The 16,891-nt window shown below is 47.8% G+C and overlaps 2 protein-coding genes across 2 annotated transcripts in view; one reads left to right on the top strand and one right to left on the bottom strand.

Annotated features, from left to right (window-relative positions):
• CIT (citron rho-interacting serine/threonine kinase) overlaps positions 1-5,574 on the top strand; it is a 168,969-nt gene extending 163,395 nt beyond the window's left edge. Inside the window, exons 43-44 of the mRNA XM_007464873.1 lie at positions 4,385-4,685; positions 5,551-5,574. Coding sequence (XP_007464935.1) covers positions 4,385-4,685; positions 5,551-5,574 — 325 coding nt within the window. The remainder of the gene's footprint in view (positions 1-4,384; positions 4,686-5,550) is intronic.
• A 9,902-nt stretch (positions 5,575-15,476) lies between these two features.
• The window catches only part of PRKAB1 (protein kinase AMP-activated non-catalytic subunit beta 1), an 8,973-nt gene continuing 7,558 nt past the window's right edge, over positions 15,477-16,891 (bottom strand). The window contains exons 6-7 of the mRNA XM_007464866.1: positions 15,873-15,941; positions 15,477-15,621 (exon numbers count right to left, since the gene is read on the bottom strand). Of these exons, the coding sequence (XP_007464928.1) occupies positions 15,544-15,621; positions 15,873-15,941 (147 nt within the window). The 3' untranslated portion in view covers positions 15,477-15,543. The remainder of the gene's footprint in view (positions 15,622-15,872; positions 15,942-16,891) is intronic.

Here is a 16,891-nt window from a genome sequence, read left to right as displayed (position 1 = left end):
GCCCCCCCCCCCGCCCCGGGTAAAAGAAGAAATGAGGCCTTGTGTATGGGCTATACTTTATTTATTTACTCACTCTTGCTTGGAATGTCTTGTAAGTTTTTTCTTGTTGAAAACTGAACAGTTCAAATAATACAACGTGGCAAATCAGCTCCCCCTTCCCCTCCCTGGGTGTGGTGTTGTCGCTATTTGTTTAGTGACTCTTGTACTAATTCTGTAGTCTGTGTCCTTTGCTACATGCAGCCATTGAAGTTTCTGCTTGGTTAGGGTAGTGGTCAGCTGAATGACTAGAAAGAGATTTCCTTAAATGCACTGAACCCACCCTTTGCTGAGCGACCGTGTGTGTTTGTGCGTGTTCTGGGGCACACCTTCAGCACGCAGAGTCAGCTGTGGCTGACAGACGAGGCCTTCCAGGGTTTTTCCTGGGTATGTGACAGGCTTACCTGTGTGTGTCTGGCCTTGCAGATCCCCAGGAATATGCAGGACTTCCTTTTGTGTGTTGTAGCTGGCCTCTTGTTTTTCCCCAGCTGGTCTTACTGCCTCAGGCATTTGCCATGTTAAACAGTAGCCATTGATTTTTTTTTTTTTTTTTGTGGTAAACGTCTAGAGATAGGGCATTTTTAGAGAGGAAGACCTGAATCAGCTCAATTAAAAACAAGCCCTGAGGATGGTCTTTTTCCAGGGAGGAGCCAGATAGTGATAGTTTTCTGAGGCTGGGGCTTTTGGGAAGCTCCAGTCCTAATGTACTCCCTCCAGTGGTTACCAGGGTGCTGGTTTTCACAGCTGGTTACAAGGCTGTTGCTTTCAAAACTATTGCAGATCTGGGGAGACAGGGGTGGTGAATATTGCACATTTTCTTGCATAAACACTCTCTGAATTGTTGCAAGACTTTGGTTAATTTCCAGAGTTCCAAAAAGTTGATTTTGACAATTTTGCCAGTGTTCTTGTTGTTTCTATGGAGAAACAGGTTTTTGGGAGTCCTTGCTCGGCCATTCTGGAAGTGCTCTTCCCCTTCTTCTCGATACAGGCGATGGCATACTGTGCACACTCCTCTGTGTCTTAGAGATTGCGCCACGTCAGTATCCGAAGTATTTCTTCATTCTTTTTTTTTACACCTGCATCGCATTCGTTCACATGACTATACCTTATTTAACTGCTCCTTTATCAGTGGACGTTTGGGTTGTTTCCAGTCTGTTGCTGTAGTAAATGACTTTGTACATTCATTTTGCATGCTTAGGAATCTATCTGGAGGATGAATTCCTAGAAAAGAAATTGATGGGCGTTGGTAATTTTGATAGATGTTGGTGAGTTTTCCTCCTTAGGGGCTGTACCCTTTAGTTATCCCACCAGCAGTATGTGGAAGTGGGACTGGCTTTGTCTTGACACCCAGGGCTCGGAGGCAGATTCGGTTCGACGTGTAGGTTTGAGATGTGTAATTTTAAGATCCTGGTCCACAAAGGAGATAAGCTTATTTAACCCAGGGGAATATTTAATTGACCTATGGTTTTAATTTTGTGGACTGGTTTATAAACCCTACATGTCTACCCTATTATAGAGAGTTATGTGGACCCCCTACCGTGTGCCAGACACAATGTCTGGGGCTACACAGCTGAAGACAAGATGGTTTTTATTCTCAAGGGACTCAGTTTGGTGGAGGAACCACCTCTAATGTTATGAAATGCTGCTTAGATCTTAGAAAAGAGAGTCGTCAATTTAATGTTCTGAGACTATGTCCTAATGACTAGTGTCTGTTTCTTTTGTTGAAATGTAAGTGTTGGTCAGAAATGTTTGGTCAGTGTGATTTCAGTCCCAGGAACTTGCTGGAAAACCAGAAGTGCTGAATAACGAGCTGCTTCTCACTTTTTGGCTTGATCCTGTCTCAGGAGAGACTGCTCAAAGGGCTGTAGTCCTCTCCTGACAATGTCTAGATTTTATGTAGTTTCTAAGTCAGTCATGCCAAGAGCCAACCCAAGTACTGTACTTAGATTTTTTTTCTTTTCTCCACTGCCCCTCACTTGTTAGTTAGAGGGCCAGGCACCTTCCTTTTGAGATGATATGGTGTCTCTGTAAGGAGTTAACTTACTCTGTCATGGAAAATGGTTCTAGTTCCTGTGAACAAGGGGCAGAAATAATGCTGTTGTTTTCCTGCTGCTGCCAGGCATGTCTGGAAAACCAGCAGTTTCCTTTAGTTGTCTCTTGGCTTATAAAACCGTCTTTTTGTTGCTGTCTGCTTTGGGCAGGTCCGGAATGTAGAAGGCCAGCTTGGGAGAATGTGATTCACTGCAGGCTGCACTGCCTCCAGGTCTGTTTAGCAGAGCAGGAAATGTAACTCTTTGCAAGTAGAGCATTGGTTATTAAGGGATTTGGAGATGGAAAATGGCCCGCTCCGCCCAGAATGACGAGTGTTTTCCTTTATCCCATCAATCTAGGCTGACTTCTCGAATGGCCTTCCTTGAGCCACTTTTCTTCCTCTGGGCAGTGAGCTTACTTTACGATGGGCCCCTGACACGCTTTATAATTTCTCTTCCATTACAAATCAGATACTCTTACTGGAAATTTCTTTTTTTGTCTTCTATATCACAAAGCCACAGGACAAGAGATGAAGATAGCTCAGATTTCGACATCTTGAAATCAAGGTTTATCTCAAATTTTACTGCTGCACACACAAGAAAGTTCTGGCTTTCTGAGCGTGGGTTGTTGGAATTTTCACATTTTGCGCTGCATAGGGAAACAAGAGAATGAAATTATTTATAATGGACTGACCATTTAAGACAGTTATTTCTGCTCTGTCCACCAATCTATTTTACTGTAGAGAAGGAACTGGCACACTTTTCCTGTAAAGGTCCAGATAGTAAATATTTTCACATTTGCTGGCCATATGGCCCTGTCTCATTTGTTCAACTTTGTTGTTGGACCACAAAAACCGGATGGGCGTGGCCATGCTCCAGTAAAACTTAAATAAAAACAGGCATCTGTCTGGATTTGGCCCTCAAACTAGAGAGTTTCCCCTCCCCAACTGGGTCAGTGTCTTCGCTGCTCAGTTGCTTTCCATTATGGGCATTGACAAAAGATTGCTTACAGTTAGACCAATAATTAAAAAAACAAGTTTGGTCCCTTCCAAAGGGGAAGGATTTAAATATCAAGGATTAAGAGAGGCCTCTGGGAAAACCAGTGGCACTGTCAAATATTTAAGAAATGACTTTACGATCTTGCTGCAAAAATTACAACACTGCTGATGAAGGATGTCACCCAGCATGTTAGCATAGAATTTTGTTGAGAAAATTAGAGCAGAATAAATCAGTGTGTGATTCATACTTGGTTCATTCTTAGCATGTAACTGCAGTTGTAATTTAGATTTTAAAAATATCTAGGTTAAAATACATTTTCCTGATTTCTACTTTTACTTTTCCAAGATAAAGCCCCAATCAATCAATCAAAATGTCTTCAAGTAACCTTCTCTGTGAAATGGTGTTCCCATTTTAAGTAGTCTGCCTTTTCCTTGCACTAATTATGCTCAGATAACAAGGGCCTGAGTACCTTGGCTGCTCGTTAGGGGTGGGAAGGAACCGACGCCGAAGGCTGTGTCAGTCCTGTCTGTCTGTGTTTCTGGATCTTGCTTCTTCAGAGAGGTGGTTAGGGCCGTGTCTGGTCAGATCTTCATCTGACATATCCAGGGCTGGGTGGAGGGTTAGATTGGTCATACAAATTGTTCAGACATTTTCTGAGCCAGCTCTACTGTTTTCGTCTGCCCTCCTCAGTCTCCTAATTATATCAGGCCCGATCCCTACACCTCTGGCGTCGGATGCCCCAAAGATTCTTGGAAAGCCACCTGGGAAGAGAGGTGACCCAACAAAGGCCCAGGAGTGGGGCAGCTTTGGCAGCTTGACAGCGATGAGTACAGGCTTAACCCCTCAAAGAAGACTTCCTTCTGTGCTCTCTAGGCTCTGGAAAATACTAGGGTCAGCGGGGTAGAATATGGGGAGTACGACGTCGCACTGACCTGCACTGGAATCGCAGCCTCTCTGTGTCTCCAGCTTCTTGTCTGTACGACGAGGGTCACGGCTCTTCCTAGCTTGCAGAGCTGCTGTTAGGGTGATCTGGCGAGTTAAGGTACCTGAAGAGCTTAGCACAGGGCCCGACGTGCTGTGGGCGCTCAGCAGAAAGCCTGTGTCGAGACCGGGAAGGCTGATTCCCCTCTGCTGTCACTGCTGCCTTCTTTCCCTGGCCTCACTGTCGATATAAGCAGCTCGAAGATCTGCTTCGAAGGTGGGATCTTTTTGTAATAACGCGTGGTGAGATGGGGGCACAGGGTGGCTCAGAGGAGGAGGAAGCTGCCCCGTTGGGTTGTGACGGCTCAGCTCCCCACCTTCCTCTCCCGTTACCGCAGCCCCAACAAGCGAGGCCCGCCGACGTACAATGAGCACATCACCAAGCGCGTGGCCTCCAGCCCGGCGCCCCCCGAAGGCCCCAGCCACCCGCGAGAGCCCGGCACGCCCCACCGCTACCGCGAGGGGCGGACAGAGCTGCGCAGGGACAAGTCTCCGGGCCGCCCCCTGGAGCGGGAGAAGTCCCCCGGCCGGATGCTCAGCACGCGCAGGGAGCGCTCCCCCGGGAGGCTGTTTGAGGACGGCAGCAGGGGCCGGCTGCCCGTGGGAGCTGTAAGGACCCCGCTGTCCCAGGTCAACAAGGTGAGTGAGGCGCCCTCCTCATCCCCGAGGGGCCACTGTTGTAGGGAAGGGGCACCGCTACCGTACTTCGGAGTCTGCGGGACTTAACAAGCTTAGGAAGAGAACGTCTTAAGAAGGGGCTTCCTGCTGCGCAAACGGATAATGTGTGCACCTCAAACCGTAAAAGCTGCAAGGGCTATGGCATTCCCTTTCCGGAGGCCGCCAGCGTGCAGTTTCTAGAGATCCTCTCTGCATACAAACAAATACGGATGTGCAGTCACCTTTCTTAAACACAGGTGATAACATGCTATTCAAAAGGTTCGACGCCTTATTACTTTTTCACACACACACCCCAACAGTTTCTCTGGAAGGCTACACCGAACTGGTGACAGCAATTGCCTTCTAGAACTCCGAACCTTTCAAAATTTTTAAATCACGTGCATGTATTTATTACCTGTGTAATTTTTAGGTTAGCAACTGAGAAGATGGAGGGATGTGCCGCAGACTAGGGGCCCCCCAAGTGCATGGGGAGGCTCCAGAGCATGGTGTCTCCTCAGCAGGCCAGCCGGTTCCAGGAGCCAGTTTTCTGGATCGCACTCTCCTGCTGCCATCTGCAGTTCACTGTTGGCACCCCTGCCGCTACAGGGAGGGGGGAAAAGCCGTTTAAATGCTTTTCCTTATCTCCTCTGATTTATGGATAAAATGGGGTGCGTAACAGTAGAAGTACTTACGTAGCGTTGGGGACTCTGCGGTGAGTTCCGCGAGCTCAGCTCACGGCAGGAAGGCGAGGCCACGTGCTCCTGCACACCCCAGTCTGGGCTTCCTGTTTGCAAAGTGAGCACAGCGATTTCTGACCTCTGATGGCAAAACCCCCTCCTCCTCCTAGGTCTGGGACCAGTCTTCAGTATAAATCTCAGCCAGAAAACCCAACTCCTCTTGAACTGCAGGAAAACACCAACCGCACTATGGAACGCTGCTGAAGGGGACCCCAGTGCCCACAGTGCAGCTGGACCCAGACCCGCCTCAGCACGGACACCCTGCAGCCAGGAGGGGCGTGGGGCTCCTGGGAGCTGCCGGCACCCTCCTGCAGCCTACCCTCTTTGCACTTTGTTACTCTTTCAAAGCATTCATAAACTTTTGTACCTAGCTCTAGCCTGTACCAGTTCATCACAGGAAACCAACCGGGGCTAACTACGACGTGGTTAGAATCCTAATTAATAGCTACTTTAAGATCCTAGGGTTGGTTGGGTTTTTGTTTTCCTGTTTTATTTTTATTTATTTATTTTTTAAAGACAACAGACTTCTTAATAGATTTGAATAGCACCGTATTTCCTGTTGTGGTCATTTGTAGCAGGTCACACAGTCAGGTCTTTACCGCAGAAGAGCCCCTGCCACTGGCTAACCTCCCACACGCTCACCTAGGTCCACTCTCCCTCCAGTCCATCCTCACAGATGGCCCTGTCTTACCCAGGGTGACATCTTAGCCAAATGTTTACCGTTCTCATTGCCTTTGATGGCCTTGACGACTTCCCCGCCCACCAGCTGCGAATGTACGGAGGCCATCAGGCCCGGCTCAGAGGCAGTGACTTGGGGCCAAGGGGCCACGAGGAGCTTTTCCCTCCCTGCCCCTCAGCGTCACCCACGGGCCTGCTGTCTCCACTTTCCATGTAGCTCTGGCCAGGAAAGCATGCAACAGACTTGCTCTGAGCCCGGCACCGATGGGGGTCCAGGAGGGGGCTGGGGGCACTCACCTCCTGTCGTGATGGCGCACTCTCCCCGGGCTGGGAAGAGCGCCCCAGGAGTTCTGCATGGCGGTTCACTGCATGCGCTGCCCCCCGACCTGGCTGCCCCCTTGGGTTGCTCTGCCAATGCACTAGTTCCATCCCACAGCTCCCGCCGAAGCGACACCCTCTGGGACTTGCCAACTCACCGGCCACAAGCTGCAGTCTGTAGCACTGAACAAACAAAAACCAAACGCTCAAGCCTTACGACCAGAGAAGGATTTCAGCAAACCACACCTCACACTTCCACACCTCCCTGCCGACGCCCGCGCGGACAACTCTGCTCACACACAATCCACCAGGTTCTACCCCATGAAAACTGTGACTTCCCAAACGAGCCTCTCCCTAGGGCTAGACTAAGACCAGGAAGTTCGAGAAGGAAGCCGCAGCTCAACTCTCCCATCCCAGCTGGGCGGGGAAGCCCTCCTTAGGTGCCGTGCGGCTCACCCAGTTTCTCCCCGCTCCGGCGGTGCGAGGTTCCTGGCAACCGGTAAAGAACCAACTAGAGGCTTCGCAGTTGGCAAGCTAACTAGCGGCCTTATTTCTGCCTTTAATCTCCCACCAGGCCTCTCTTGCTTCTCCACACCTCAAACCACCAGGGCACATCCTAGGTAAGCTGACAGGTAGACCTGTTCCCACCGCAGCTGGCGAACATGACCGCGTTTTAACCCCCGTGTCCATGGTTCAGCTCACTTTCCAGATTGCAACCTGGCCTGAGTCCCGGCTCCTTCCTGCTCGTCTCTTAACCGAAGTGCTTTCTTGTTTGAAACGCCCACGGCCCTTCCTCCACGTTGTCGCATCCTTGGCCAGTGTCATGCTGTCATGTTCTATGCGTTGCTTCGTCTTTGGGGTCACGCTGCATCCCCTCCCTTCTCCAGGGCAGATCTGACTGAATGTTTGCTGAAGTTTCTGTCTCTTGGTCCACAAGTATTTGGAGAGGTCACTGGAAATTGGTGTTTTAGTCTTGGCACCTCATTTAGGATCTCCACGAGAAATGGGCTTCTTAGCCCTCAAAGTGTGTATCGTGTGTCTCATTTGTGAAATGCTTCCTGCTATAGAACTAGCTCAAAGACTGTACATATTTACAAGAAACTTTATATTCGTAAAAAAAAAAGGAAATTGAATTGGTTTCTACTTTTTTATTGTAAAAGGTGCATTTTTCAACTCTTACTTTTGGTTTCAACGGTGGTAGTTGTGGACAGCCATCTTCACTGGAGTGCGGGGAGCTCCGTGTGACTACGGAGATGCCAGCAGGAAATATCGTAACACGAAACTGCAGTCAAAGCTTACTAGCATAAATAAGATTCTAGGTCCAAAAGTACAGGCTTTTTCTTCATTACCTTTTTTATTCAGAACGAGGAAAAGATCACAAGGAACGGTTCAAGATCCACCTTGAGAGGAATGAACTCTGTTGAACAAATAGTCAAATAAAGCAGTGATCTAAAATGTTTGCCTTAGTGCAAGACCTCTTCTTTTCTTAAGAGAGCCCATAAAAACTCAAAGTATCGCCACTGTCAGCCTAAGCTTGGGAGCGTGGCATTGGGACCGTCCTTCCTTTCAGGGGAGGCTGCTTCTGTGGGTGAGGGGTGGAGAGCCACACAGGGCTTAGAGCAAGCTGCTCTCCTGGAATCAAGAGACCAGCGACGTTCTCTTCCAGAAGTGCGATGTTGTCGAAGTTTGGTCACTCCTTCCAATGAACCATGATGGCTGTTAAGGTCACTTTATAGGACTGCAGAACTGGAAAGCTCCTCACGGCAGTCAGGCCACTTTGAAAGGATTACTGGAGAATGGATTACCCAGCTCTCCTATAATGCAGTTCATAACAAACAAACCAAAAAAACAGGTCACCTTTCAATTCTTCTCATTCATTAGGATAATGCCACCGGTTTTAATGATGTAGATTTCTGGAGGGAGGAATTCGGATCAAGGTAATTTAAAATGTAGATACTTCTCTTTTTAACTAAATGAATTTTTATAGTCTGCAAGGTAAATTTTTCTAAGATGCTTTAGTTTTGTTGGTATAAACTTTGTTGAGCTAGACAAACATTGGTTTCGGCAAATGGTAATTTTCTCATGGTTCCTGTTGCTTTCAATTTTTATTTTCCAATGAAGTAATCTGACCACAGTCAAATTCTGACTTGCAGGGTTGTAGCCGACTTGCCCTGTGACAGGAGTCGTACTTGCGATTCTATTCTGTTCCTCCTTTCTCTTTTACCGCTGGGGATAAATCTGCCAACTCTAAGAAAGAAAGTAGTTTGGAAGATGAACAAGTCAAATGTTGGAACCTTTCTTTCCTTATAAGATTTAGAAAAAGTCACCGAATCCGCTTCAGTTATTGTCCTGAGGATTCCTGGCAGCCACGTAACACTTCAAAAGCATAAGTAAACGTGGTTTGGTTCCGAGAGGAATGTGCCAGAAAGGGTCTCTGGACCCTAAGCAAGGACCTCAAAGAAACAAATTACTCAGCCACACCCTAAACTGAGGCCCAGCCGTCCATGCTGCTATTCCTACCTCTTAAGCACAAAATTAAACAGCACATTTTCTGCTCTTACAACTTAATTTTCCCGAGACTAAAGCAGCAGCTTGCAGAGCAAATTTCATAATTGAAATCAGGATTTGGAGACTTAGGCCCAAAAGGGATGATGTGCTTAACAGGACTGACCATCTAGTTTGTCTTCAGAATTAGGCCTCTTGAACGTGATTTGCTTTAGAAAATATTCATGCAGGTTTAAGTCTAAAGCAATAATGCTAGGCCCACAGGGGTGGGGCCAGCTAAGCTTTTGTTCTCACAATACAACAGACTGGCCTGCTCCAGTGGTTCTAAACTAGGGGTGACTTGGCTCCCTTCCCTTGAGGACACTTGACAATATCTGGAGACATTTTTGGTTGTCACAACTGGTGGTACTACTGGCACCTCATGGGTAGAGGCCAGGGATGCTGCTAAATACCCTACAAGGCACAGGGTGGCCCGCATGCCCACCTTCCACAAAAAGTTACCAGGCCCAAAATGTCAATAGTGCTGAGGCTGAGGAAGCTCGGCCTGTTCCAGTCAGATTTCTTTCTTGGCAGTTTAAATATTGCTCATGATGCCAAAAGCATGGAGACTGTGGCTCTAGGCACAGTGCTTACATGAGAAAATGTTTCATCAGTTTCCTAGTCAAACGTTGGGGCTTTTATCTTCCGAAGCTGGGAGGGCAGAGCAGTGGAAATCTGGAACTGCACAGATGGCTTGGCTTTCTCTTGAGTCTGTCAATGATTAACGGAACTCCTGTTTGCCCTAGAGGGGTTGTTAGAGGTAAAGAAATGACTTTACTGCTATACACAACTCAGCCTGTCCTTTCAGAGAACCACAAAAAGGGAAAATAAAGTTGATCCAGGGTACACACAACTGGAGCTGTCTCTTGTTCTCACTTGCTGTTGAGTCTTGCAGATGAAATGGGTAGAATGCACTCCTGGCAGGTAGAGAAGGCTGGCATCCTCACCCAGGCTCAGGCCCTCTGGCTGTCTTTAGGACAAAAAAAGAGGCAGTTGTGGGAGCTGAGCTCAGTGGCTGATCCCAGAGGCAGGGCACTGGTTCTCCAAGGGTCTGACTCACAGCAGCGGTCACTCTTAGGAGGGCCCTTGTCGATGTTTTTACAATTAGCTGGAATGACTTGTACATACGTTCGTAGCTTACTGTTTTCTCCTGAAGACAATTATAATTGGCATCCCAGGGTAGAAGGCTCTAGCTTCTTTTCTCCACTAATTTGCTGATCAGGTGAGGTGCTAAAAAGCTGGATGGAGGGTTGAGTGGCCCAGAGACTTGGGTCTTCATCAGTGCACTCAAACTGTTTGTAAACACTGGTGGAGGGTCATGTATCAGGAGAATTGAGTTCACGCTCAGAAATGAAATCACGCTCATCTAGAAGTAACTGAGTTAAACAAAATGAAATTTTGCTTTTCCCTAAAATGGTTGAGTCTCTGACCTTAGCCATGCATGGTATCACTTTGATGTTCTGTGTTTTCCCATCTTGGCCCTTGGCATCTTGGAGGTTTCCTAATTGAGCTTACAGTGCTGGCACTTTTTCCTTTTCTGGCCCTTGACTTCCTGTCTGTGGCCATATCCCATTCATGATGTAAAAGCTTTGTGGCTCCCAATGTGAAATGAAAGGAGCCCTAGGAATCATTCCATTTTTCAGGAGAGGAAATTGGGCTAAGAGAGGTCATGTGATTTGCCCAAGGTCACACAGCTAGTCAGGCACTGAACTGGATGACATCCCTAATCTCAGTCCAATGTCCACACTCCGGGACAGCAGATGGTGGGGGGGAATGGCCGACTCTAACATGAAGCCAGGCTTTGACCAGAGGGAAGGAAAAGACCTTGCCTGGGTCCTTTGATCTTTGGTTTCAATATGCTGACATATGGTTGTTTACCTTGCAATACTACTTTACCCTAAAGACCTTACTTTTGGCTCCATAAATTCATTTGTATATACATTTCTGGAGGAAAAAAATATCTTCATTCAAAAGCAATTTCAGTTACACTTTAACCAACCATGTAACCAGTCCTCACCCATAACAGAAAAAGCATTACCTGGGTCATAGGACACCTCAGTGTGGCTTTGCTCCTGTGATTTGGACCAAACAGGGTCTCCTGTTCCATATCCATGAAATAATCTCCATTACTTTTAGCTTCTTGGGTATAGAGACTTTCACCTAGGTCTGTTAGCAGTCTTCTGGACCACGAGGGACTTCCTTTTGTGTTGCTTTTTAAAGAAAATGAAGTCTTTTAGACACACAAACAGCTGTGGAGAATGCTGACACCCATGTCCCAGGGTTCTGTGGTTTTGGCTACATTTCCCCACCCTAGCCGTTACTGCCCTGGGAGTCCCCCGTGGTCCCAGGGCTGCAGAGGACTCTTACTGGGTTTACTGGCTCCAAATTAGTTTTTACACTGGATTTTTGGCTTGGCTTTATCTGAACTTTGTGAGTAGAGCTGATCTGCAGGTGAGATTTTCCAACATGATGTTTCCCCCTGCAGCCTGGGGCTGACGACTCCCTCTGAGCCCTGACTTAGGCCAGCAGCCAGATTCTCTAACTCCTCTTACAGAAAAGGCAGTGCTTTTCTGGGCCAACTCATGAAGCGGGCTTCCTATCCAGGTGAGGGTGTCAAACCCTGGTCCTGGAGGCCTATGACTGGGTCCTACACCCCCACCCCACCCTCTGAGTCTCCACCATGGGGCCAGGGGCCACGCTCACAGCTCACCAACACAGCAACGGTTTCTTCAATTCTGGTACTTCAATATATCCCTTTTATACTTTTGAGCTTAGCTATGTATTTTCAATTATACTTCAAAAATGTTTGATCCACAAAAATAAACTCAAAATGGTTTAAAGACCCATGTAAGACATGACACCGTAAAACTCCTAGAAGAGAACACAGGCGAGACACTCTGACATAAATCACAGCAGTATTTTCACTCTCCCAAGGCAAAAGAAATAAAAGCAAAAATAAACAAATGGGACCTCATTAAACTTAAACTTTTTGCCCAGCAAAGGAAACCATCAGGGCTTCCCTGGTGGTGCAGTGGTTGAGAGTCCGCCTGCCGATGCAGGGGACACCGGTTCGTGCCCCGGTCCGGGAGGATCCCACATGCCGCGGAGCGGCTGGGCCCGTGAGCCATGGCCGCGGAGCCTGCACGTCCGGAGCCTGTGCTCCGCAGCGGGAGAGGCCACAGCAGTGAGAGGCCCGCGTACCGCAAAAAATAAAATAAATAAATTAATTAAAAAAAAAAAAAAAAAGGAAACCATCAACAAAATGAAAAGACAACCTACAAAATGGGAGAAAATATTTGCAAATGATGCAACCAACAAGGGTTAATTTCCAAAATATACAAACAACTCATACAACCCCATACCAAAAAAACAAACCACCCAATCAAAAACTAGGCAGAAGACTTGAACAGACATTTTTTTCAAAGATGACACAAGCAAAGATGCTCAACATCACTAATTATCAGAGAAATGCAAATCCAAACCACAATGAGGTAATACCTCACACAGGTCAGACTGGCTATCATCAAAAAGTCTACAAATAACAAATGCTAGAGAGGGTGTGGAACAAAGGGAACCCTCCTACACGGTTGGTGGGAAGGTAAATTGGTACAGCCACTGTGGAAAACAATATGGAGGCGCCTCAAAAAACTTAAGAATAGAACTACCACATGATCTAGCAATTTCATTCCTGGGTATATATCCAGAAAAAAATGAAAACACTAATTTGAAAAGATACACATACCCCATGTTCACAGCAGCCCTACTTACAATAGCCAGGACATGAAAGCAACCCAGGTGTCCATCAACAGACTGACTTAAGATGTGTTGTGTGTATACACACACACACACAACACACACACACACACACACAGGAATATTACTCAGCCATAAAAATAAATGAAATATTGTCATTTGCAGCACTGTGGATGGACCTAGAAAATATTATGCTTAGTGAAATTAAGTCAGAGAACATAAATACTATATGCTATCACTCATATGTGGAATCTAAAAATAATACAAATGAATGTATACACAAAACAGAAACAGATACAGAAAACAAAATTATGGTTACCAAAGGGGAAAGGGAGGGGAGGGACAAATTAGGGGCACAGGATTAACAGATATAAACTACTATACATAAAATAGATAAGCAACAGGGATTTACTGCATAGTACAGGGAATCATACCCAGTATCTTATAATAACCTACAATGACACACAAGCTACAAAAAAGTGACTCACTATGCTGTAGACCTGAACCTAACACAGTACTGTAAAATCAACTATACTTCAATAATTTTTAAAAAATAGAAAAAAGTTTTGATTCAGTTTTGCATAGAGGATTTTTATATATTTCCTTAGTCTACTTAAATAATCCCTCCAATCCCTAAATATAGGGTTCCCACATCACTTGGGTTTTCAGAGTGAGACGGCTAATTACCCAGCTAGGAATGCTTTCTAAGCTATTCTCCACCTCAAGTAGACCAGATGACCTGAGGGGTTCCCTTTTCTCTTAAATTTATTTACATGTTTCCTGATGCCTGGGAAGAAAAGGCTTATTACTACAGGGACACTGTAACCTTCCATCTTTTTGGTAGAAGGGACAGAGGCCCTTTTAGCTGGTGAGAACAGCTGACTCCAGAACATCCTGGTGTCTTCCAAGAGGGTGTCATGATCCCAGGCTCCCCTGTGGTGAGTGTCAATGAGCAAGCAGCAGCAGGACCTCGGACCGGGGATGCTGCCAACTTGCGCAAGCCAGGGGCCTTCACTGCTGCTTTTCCTCAGCTTCCCCTGTGGTCGAGCGGTTCCATGGGACTCAATTTTACAGCCTCTTAGCGGCCTTCTAATCTGTGTGCAGAATAGGTGGGTTAGGGAAAGGCCCTCAGCCCGGGAGGGAGCCGAGCTGCCCTGTCCACTCACCCCAGAGTGCCACAAGGATGGTACCATTTTCAATGTGTGCCAAGGTGGGAAAAAGACTGAAAAGCACTGCACTGAATAAAGCTCGGGGAGAGCTCCAGTCTCTTCTCCAAATGACTGCATGAAATCAAACCTTCCTCCAAGCGCATGTCTGTTATCTTTACAAAGCTTTATTGAAACCTGTACATCAAGGTGACAGTAATTCAATGTTTTGGAAACAGTAACAAAAAAGGGTATCCCAGACCCAGGTTCACCAAATAAATATAAGACACCAGGGATATGGTTCCTCCGTCTCCCAGCAGGAACACAGCGCAGGACGACAGCTTCCACCGACCTGGGGACAGGAACCTTGCTAACAGGCATGTCGCCGGCATCTCCGTGTGGAGAGGTTCGCTTTGGTCCAAAGGATGTCTTCCTCACACAAATTCAGAAGGCTGCCGCAAGTTCTAATTTCCTTCCAGAATAAGCAACAGCAATTGCTACAGCCTTCTTTGCTAAGGAGGGACCAGAGGTCCCAAGCAAGGTGGCACAGGCTAGGGTAGGGTGCCTCTCCAAAATTTTCGTGCTAACACTGTCACCTCATTACGATTTGAATAAAAAGGTGGACAACCTTCCAGCTAGCAGTGGTCAGTCCACAGGATACTCCAGCTTAACAGAGAAATCCGGCCGTGGTTTTCCAAGTCTGTTCTGAGAACAGATTATTGCTGAGCACAGGTCACATGATCTATAGTCTAATTGGGGTGATTTAAAAATTGCCCTAAGGCCATCTCTGGTTAAAAAAAAATACTTAGTGCACATAAGTGTAAGAAACAATTGTAAAACTTCATCTGGAAATTAGACAAGTTCTAATTTCTATAGAAATTATGCCTCCCTGGAGCAGGGAATGGAAGACGATCTATTGCTCTGAATTCAGAGGACAGGCAGGACCAATACCATACTTGCCGTTAGGTCCACAGCCAGGCCTCAGCAGGGACAAGTCAAGCACACACCCATGATGGGAAATGCTGTGCAGCCTCAGTACCTGCTTCCCGGATTTCCACCAGCAAGGTGGCTCGGGTTCCTTTTTGGCTTAAGAAAAGTCTCCGTGACCAGTTCAGAGGATGTAAATTTAGACCTGCACCGTCCTCTGCACTGTGGTGTGGGGTGCAGACCGTCTGCTCCCCCTCCCCCCTCAGCCTTGATGAGCCCCAAGGCTCACAGCCACCGGGTGCTAAGAGGACTGTTACAGACTGAGGCACTCCAGGAGCTGCTGTGTCTGGACAAACCTTCAAGTAGGAGTAGGGCGGGTATGAAATGTCTTCTAAAGAGCATGAAATGGGGGGCTTCCCTGGTGGCGCAGTGCTTGAGAGTCCGCCTGCCGATGCAGGAGACGCGGGTTCGTGCCCCGTTTCGGGAAGATCCCACATGCCGCGGAGCGGCTGGGCCCGTGAGCCATGGCCACTGAGCCTGCGCGTCCGGAGCCTGTGCTCCGCAAATGGGAGAGGCCACAACAGTGAGAGGCCCGCATAACGCAAGGAAAAAAAAATAAAATAAAATAAAGAGCATGAAATGGGAAATTTACAGTCCATCCTGTCTAGCGAAAAGCATGCACACGTGGAGCCCGGTGGTGCACACTGCCCCCTGGGGCCCAAGGCTGGCCCCAGCTCTTCATATGGGCTTGTATAACAAGGTGGTGACGTATTTTTTCTTGTACCGGTGGGTCGCGCTGAGCACCATCACTCCGTCCTGAGGAAGAGGCGGAAATCACCAAAGGCAGGACTAAGTCAGGAGGCTCAAAGTTTAGGGAGCGTGAGAATCACCAGGAGGCCTGAGTAAAAGCAGGTTCCTGGGCCTCCCTTCAGAATAGAAGCCTAGGGGTCTGGGTCAGGTCCCGGAAGCCGCCCTTCAGGTAAGTATCGATACTGCAGGTAGTGCCGTCGCTAGGGGGCCTCAGAGCACACTTGGAGAAACACAGTAAGTAACAAACACGTCCTTACCTTGATGGAAAGTGCATAGAGGTGGTTCAGCATGACGTGGTTGGGCTCAGGGAGCAAAGCTGGATCACACTGCGGGGGAGCAAAAGCAGACGTGTGCACTTCAGATTTGGAAATCAAGGAGATTCTCCCGTGTTTCATGACACTGGATTTCAGAGGGAAGGAGGCAGGCTCTCAGGCCCCTTTCTTCCTTATCAGGCAGTGAAAGGGCTTGTGCACGATGACTGGGTGGGCGAGGGGTCATGCCTGGTGCTCCAACTAAGGGGCGCTCTCGGGGTCTGCTGGGCGCACTGGTGTGCATCTCTGGCCAGGCTTCATCTAGACTGTGGGCCGTGGCTCTGTCCTCTCTTTGGAGGAGGGGCAGGAAGAAAGCCGTGCAGTGAAGGGGCTTTTAGAAAAGTGGGAAGAAATGATCAATACTCAACGCTCCTGAGCAGTGTGTTGCAAACTCATGTCTCTGAGACTCAGACAGGGAGCCTGAAGAATGCACTGGATGACTGGGGTAGGGGAGAGGCGCTCTTACTGTGTAAGAGCTCACATACAAGGCAATGTTGCCACACCTTCCTATTTTTTCAGAGAAGCCAGAAATCCAGGTTTTTCTTTTTTTTTCCCCCAACGTACACTCCCCAATTTTATAAATGCTAATTCAAAACAGAAAAAGCATCCAGTAAAAGCTGGCTCAGCTGTCAGATGCATGCTTGGGGCGGGGCGGCCCCAAGAACAGCGAGTCCCTGGGGGACACACTGTGACTGCTGCGGGGATGCCTGCACGCGTACACCTCCAGCCCCCTGCTCAGCACACGTGCACCCACTTCTGTGTGGCGTCTAGAGCAGCAGCAGTTACCTGATCACCCTGGCACGTGTGCCTGTTAGGTGGTGGCCTGGACAAGGCTGAAGAACACCTGGACTCCCAAGAATTATGGCTACGCTGCACAGTCCAGAGCCGTGGAACCAGGCAGCTCAGGTCAAACGGGATGGAAAATCAAACGCGGGGAATAATGGGGTGCTCTTCAGGATTCAGCA

This window comes from Lipotes vexillifer, unplaced genomic scaffold, assembly GCF_000442215.2.
Source record: "Lipotes vexillifer unplaced genomic scaffold, Lipotes_vexillifer_v1.1 scaffold2030, whole genome shotgun sequence".
Lineage (NCBI taxonomy): Eukaryota > Metazoa > Chordata > Mammalia > Artiodactyla > Lipotidae > Lipotes > Lipotes vexillifer.
This window is presented reverse-complemented; position numbering and strand designations above follow the sequence as displayed.